The 5785-nt window shown below is 47.0% G+C and overlaps 1 protein-coding gene across 1 annotated transcript; it reads right to left on the reverse strand.

The window, feature by feature from the left end:
• Window positions 1-4754, reverse strand: sox4b (SRY-box transcription factor 4b). The gene has a single exon (XM_035163685.2). The coding sequence runs from the start codon at window positions 3964-3966 to the stop codon at window positions 2716-2718; it is 1251 nt and encodes a 416-aa protein (XP_035019576.1). The 5' UTR covers window positions 3967-4754; the 3' UTR covers window positions 1-2715.
• Window positions 4755-5785: the final 1031 nt, after the last annotated feature.

A 5785-nucleotide genomic window follows, 5' to 3' on the forward strand; every position in this document is an offset into this window, starting at 1 on the left:
TTTCAGTTCCAGCTGATATTTATTATCCTTCCTTGAAAAAGTTCTGTACACAAGTTTATATCAACAATCTGACAGGCAGTGAATGGACACAATTTAGCTGGCATGAGTCGCCCCCCACTTTCTCTGAAAAGAAAGGGAGGGTCCTTTGTTTATGGCATGATTAGAGACAATAAATGATAATTCTACACAGCATATTGCACAGGATGGATGAAAAATAAAGTTAATATATTTAAAAATGCTTTTATATATATATAAAAAAAGAGTCCTGAACTGACCACCTTAAATGTAAGTAAGGATGTGTAAAAGATAGCAGTTCGAGACAGTGCCTGTCCTCAATAGCAACAACATACATAAACACACAATCTTTTTGCTTTATGATACAGTCAAATATACAAAGATCGAGTTTCACGTTTCATCGTTTTTTCCTCATTTTTTTTCCATTTTTTTCTGAAAAAACACAACAGCTAATAACCTGAATCTGAAATACAAATGCTATTCACCATGCCATAAAGATACTAAAACAATTATTAGCTAATGTTAGCCGACAAGTAGAAAAGATTATATATTCAAATACAATGAGAAACGCAGTACAAGTAGGTGTTGCGGAACTCAAGTCAGAAATTTGAATATGCTTGATGTTGTCATCCTTGTTTTCTTGCTATATATTGATAGCCGGTTCAATCCAGTGGTTGATTGGCAAATTTGACATCAGTAAATGAAAACATCAAGAAACAAGTCAAATTTAAAGCTACAATCTCCTCGTTTGTTGTCGTAGGCAAGATATCTGACAGGAAATGAAGGAAGGAGAAAAAAGCAAAACAAGTGGCTGCTCGAGATAGTGAAGCTGTTTAAACCCACAGGGTCCACAGGAATAGCCTCGAGAAATAATGCGTTCCTGTGTCTTTAAGGAGCCTGCAGACTAGCACTGTAAACGTAGAAGGTAGGCTGATACAAAGACTGGTGCTGCCTTCAAGTGCTGTCGGAAATGTTGCAACTGCATTCTTAGAAGTGGGTCTCATGCCCCGTGCTGACAGTGTGTTGCTCAGGGACTGGACACCACAGAGGTCTTGTCAGCACTTGCTGGTAAAAAATAGTGAAAACTTTTGCCGAATTAGTGAGTTAAAACACCAATTGCATACCTGATTTGCATCATCTCCTCTGCTCGGTCACTTAAGTTAAAAAGTAGCATGGTGCCTTTCCTTTTTATAAATCAAACAATAGGCAACATAGTGATTTAAGGTGTTTTGCTGGCTGTCCTTAAAAAAAAGAAAGAGAGCATTTGAACAGGCAACAAAAGTCATGCGTGAGATTGTGTGCCATGAGAACTTGAAGGCAGCATGAAAACCAGCCTGTCGGGGTCTTAAAAATGAGGAAATCCAATACAGCTGTATTAGTAGGCTACACACACCGATTGTTGACTCCCCCATTTGTCTATATAGATTTGTACAAAAATACACTGAGAAAATAATCAAACTGTTTTCCTCTCTTTTAAGTGTCCAAAAAGTGTGTGTACATTTAAATATAAAAAAAGAAATGAAAAAAGTTGTGTGTTTTTAAAACTTTAGCCCTTCGCCTGAGAAGGAAATGTGACAGACATACAGACGACTGTGTAAGGAACAAAAACAACAACACAAGATCAGATCATGTATACAAGAAAAACAAAAACAAATGATCAAGTCAAAAACGCTTGGCCCAGTATATAAATACAACATCCCATATAAAATGGCATCTGGATACATGTACAAAACAAAGCTCAGAGGATGAAAGACAAAATAAAAATGGGTGAGGATTTCTCTAGAACTAGCATCTGAAATCAAAAACATGACAGAATTTTGGTCCTGAATCGTGGTATATAAAGTTCAGCACAGATTTGAAGTTGCGTTTGAGTCCTGAAGTTTGAAACGTTACAACAGCTGGTGATTATTTCAATGTCCATTTTTTTGTGTGTGTCCTTAAAAAGAGAAGAACCGAAGCGAGCGCCACCTATCCACTTAAATAATCCTAATACTAGTTTTTTTTTTTTCAAACTGCTCGACAGTCTTACAGAAAATCTCAGCACAAGATAGGAACAAAGTAGGCGGTCATGCTTTACATGTTTTTTGCTTTTTGAGAAAATATCCAACTTTTCCAGAAGAAAAACAACCCACCTGGTTTCATAGGAAGAAAAACAAATTCCTTGACACCACAATAATAATAAAAAAAACCTCAGTCCTGTTTCTGTACCTTTTTAGTGGTGAAGTTCACTTGGCGATTTGTGGTGGGTGCAAGAATGTTTTTTTTGAAATGTCCCTTTTTTTTTTTCTTCTCTCCTTTCAAATTGAGCAACAACATTGATTAAGTGAACGGCGGAGCGCGTTTTGACGTGCAAATCAATCACAGTTTAAGTTCAGAAACAGCCCAGGACGAAGCGGCTCACAACCAGGAAACTGTCTCCTCGTGCTCCCGCACTTCCTCCACTGTTTAAAGTCCCAAACAGCCCCAACGCATCCAGAGAAAAAGTCCCCTACAGACTAAAAGCACGTTGTTCGCTTTTCTAAAAGTTGAGCTTTCCAGGGACGAGGAGTGGACAGGGTGCTGCTCTCAGTGGGACTTGTCTAGTAACACTGGAACTATTAGTGCACCCACTGCTCCCCTGTTTGAGTGTGGTGGGATTTTTTTTTGCTCGCAGGACATAAGCCTACCTGTGTCGGGTTTTGTGTTTCTTGGCTCACTCGCTCAGTACGTGAACACCAGGTTGGAGATGGTGGACTCCAGCCAGTCCCCGGAGATCATCTCGCTGACTTCGGGCGTGCAGTAGTCGGGGAACTCGAAGTGGGAGCCCCCGGAGCCGGACTCAAAGTTCAAATCCAAGTCCCTGTCCAGCACCGAGGAGCCGAAGCTCCCCAGCGACATGCTGTCGAAGCTGGGGCTCGGGTTGATGTCGCGCAGGTCGTCCTCGAACTCCTCATCCTCCGAGGAGGAGGATGAGGAGGAGGAGTGGGACGAGGCTGAGGAGTGGGATCCGGAGGGGGTCGGCGAGGAAGCCCGCCGGCTGCTGTATGTGTGCCCGCCGTGGCGCTCCGAGGTGCCGCCCGGGCTGCTGCTGCTGCCGGGGGAGTCCGCTCCGTCCTCCCGGCCGCTGGCCGCGTCCTCGTACAGGCTGAGCGGGTCGCTGCAGTCCGCCGAGCTGCTGAGTGTGGGGCTGGCCGGGACCGCGACGGAGGACGTGGGGCTCACGCTCAGGTTGGCCGCGCCGCTGCCGAACACGTACACCCGCTTGGGCTTCTTGGCGTCCGGTATCTGCTTGGCCGCGGAGGAGACCGACTTGGACTTGTAGAGGGAGTTGTGGTGGTGCTCTGACGGGTGCTCAGAGGCAAACGGTGACGCTTTGGTGCTACTGCTGCTGCTCCCGAAAAGTGATTTGTGGGGTTTGCTGCTGCTGGGTGATTTGGATCCGCTCTTCCTGGAAGATGAGGATGACTTAGTGCTGGTGTTGTGTGAGCTGCTGCTGAGTTTCTCCGCCTTGTCTCCGCTGCTGCCAGGCTTGGAGGCGCTCGACTTGACCTTCTTCCTCGGCCGGTACTTGTAGTCGGGGTAGTCCGCCATGTGCTTCAGCCGGAGCCGCTCCGCCTCCCGGATGAACGGGATCTTGTCGCAGTCTCTGAGCAGCTTCCACCGCTTCCCCAGCCTCTTGGAGATCTCAGCGTTGTGCATGTCCGGCGACTGCTCCATGATCTTTCTCCTCTCGATCTGCGACCACACCATGAACGCGTTCATGGGTCTCTTGATGTGGCCGCTCGGAGTTTTGCACCACGCCGGGTTTTCCCCCAGCTTGTCCCCAGCGGTGGAAGACGCCGTGGAGCCCGGGGAGAGAGGCGAGGCGACCGGGTCCAGATCCATGCACGCCCCGGAGTCGGAGCTCGAGTCCCCGGCGAAGAAGGAGAGCGCCTCGGCGGTGCTCTCTGTGTGGCTCATCTTCTGCACCATGCTGCCCGGCTAGAGGGAGGGAGAGCGGCGTACTTGTTCCTTCTCTCCCTCTCCACTTGGTCCTGCGATGCACTTTAAAGCAAACTCAGCTATTTTGCCCCCTCTTCACAGTTGGAGCTGTGGAGTTTGGGGGGGGTGGGGGGAGGGAGGGAGGGAGGGAAAGCGCAAGAAAGAATCAACTCACTCCTGAGGTGTGCAGTAAACTCGGTGGCAGTTCAGTCCAAAGTTGCCTTTTTAAAAAAAAAAAAAAAAGTTTAATTTCCAGGGTCTGTAGGTGTAGGAACAGCTCGGAAAGTGTAGCCCTCTCTCCTCTGTGTGTCACCCTGTTATCAGTCTCTTTTCCTCCTGGGTTATAAAATCAGTTCAGCCGTGTGCTGGCTGAACACAGTCTGTGGAGCAGCAGAGCGCAGACTGAGTGGCACAGTGCGCGCCCGGGCACTTACTAAATGTCTCCCTCGCACAGTGTGTAAAGTAAGTGCTTGCCTCTGCATCAACTCTGTCCCCTCTGCTAGAAACCAAAGCCATGCATGCTGGGGAAGAAGGGAGATGGGGAGAAAAAAAAAATAGAAAAACCTAGAGCGAGTCACACTGTCCGCCTTCCATCTGCAGACCGTGCGTTTCAAGCAGCCCTCCAGACCCGGCCCCCCTTGCTTGCATTTATCCCTTCCCGAGATACAACGGCGATAAAAATCGACCAATGGCGGGCTGTCGCTACCCTGCCTCCGCGCCAAGCCCACGCCCCCTTCGGCTGCGATTGGCCAAAAATGGAATCTAATAATAATCAGCGCGTGCAATGAGGAGCCTCGTGTCTGACCTCATTCCAGAATACAACAAGAAACTTCAATTTTTTTAAAGAGACACTGGCTTATGTTATGGACCCCCTTTCTACTCTGGTACCAGCAGCCCATGTGTAGACCATTAACATGCAGCTATATGGAAACTTAAGTATAGTGTACCGTATGGAAACTTGAACACCGAGTTTGTACCACTGTGTTTCCAAGGTAATACTGATTAAAAGAAATATACACTGTGATATTTACCCTATTGTTGGCATTATGAATGGTGCGCTCATACAGTTCTGACAATGAATAATATAAAACCACAAGTAGTCGTTATATAATACCCAATATTTACAATGAGTCAAAGCCATAGTCTGGAGTAAATTAACTTTACATCAAAGCAAATATATTATCGTGTTGTTATTATGGTTATGTCTTTTTTTGAATAGCAAAAAAGGAGACTTTAAATAATTGATAGAGTTGATAACTGTTTTAACTGGCGCTTGTTTTGGATAGCAGGTGGCCACTGGCTGACCGAGGTCACGTATCATCGACACGCTGCAAAAAATTTGACCACGTTCAACAGTTGATGCTCTTGCTGAGCGCGTCACAAACAGGGGAACGTCTCCTGGACACATCACGATCGTTAGGCTGGTGTGAGATAAGGCTCCAAGCCAAGCTGCATACGCTCCGCGCTTTCACCCCTCTCTCTGTCTCTCTCTCCCTCCCTCTCCCCCCCCTCCTCTCTCTCTGTGAGGCGGGGTTGGGCGGTCTTTTGTCACATAACACACATCGAACCAACCCCTTCTCCGGCACACCAGACAGAGGCAAGAGAAGAGAGGCTGTAGAGAATCAGTTGGTTGTGGGTGTGCGAACACCAGCCTTTACGAGCACACACACTCACACGTACACAACCGCACACCTCCGAGTAGACATCAGGTGCAGTTTTCCTTCTAGAGTGACACAAACAAGACAGCGAAAAAACGCACGGCACAGCGTTTTTACGCACATGGTATTGCTTTTACGCACGGACGAAACTG

The sequence above is a fragment of the Hippoglossus stenolepis genome, chromosome 8 (genome assembly GCF_022539355.2).
Source record: "Hippoglossus stenolepis isolate QCI-W04-F060 chromosome 8, HSTE1.2, whole genome shotgun sequence".
NCBI classification, from domain to species: domain Eukaryota; kingdom Metazoa; phylum Chordata; class Actinopteri; order Pleuronectiformes; family Pleuronectidae; genus Hippoglossus; species Hippoglossus stenolepis.

Coding starts and splice junctions, on each gene's coding strand:
- sox4b (XM_035163685.2), bottom strand. CDS start 3,966: ATGGTGCAGAAGATGAGCCACACAGAGAGCACCGCCGAGGCGCTCTCC.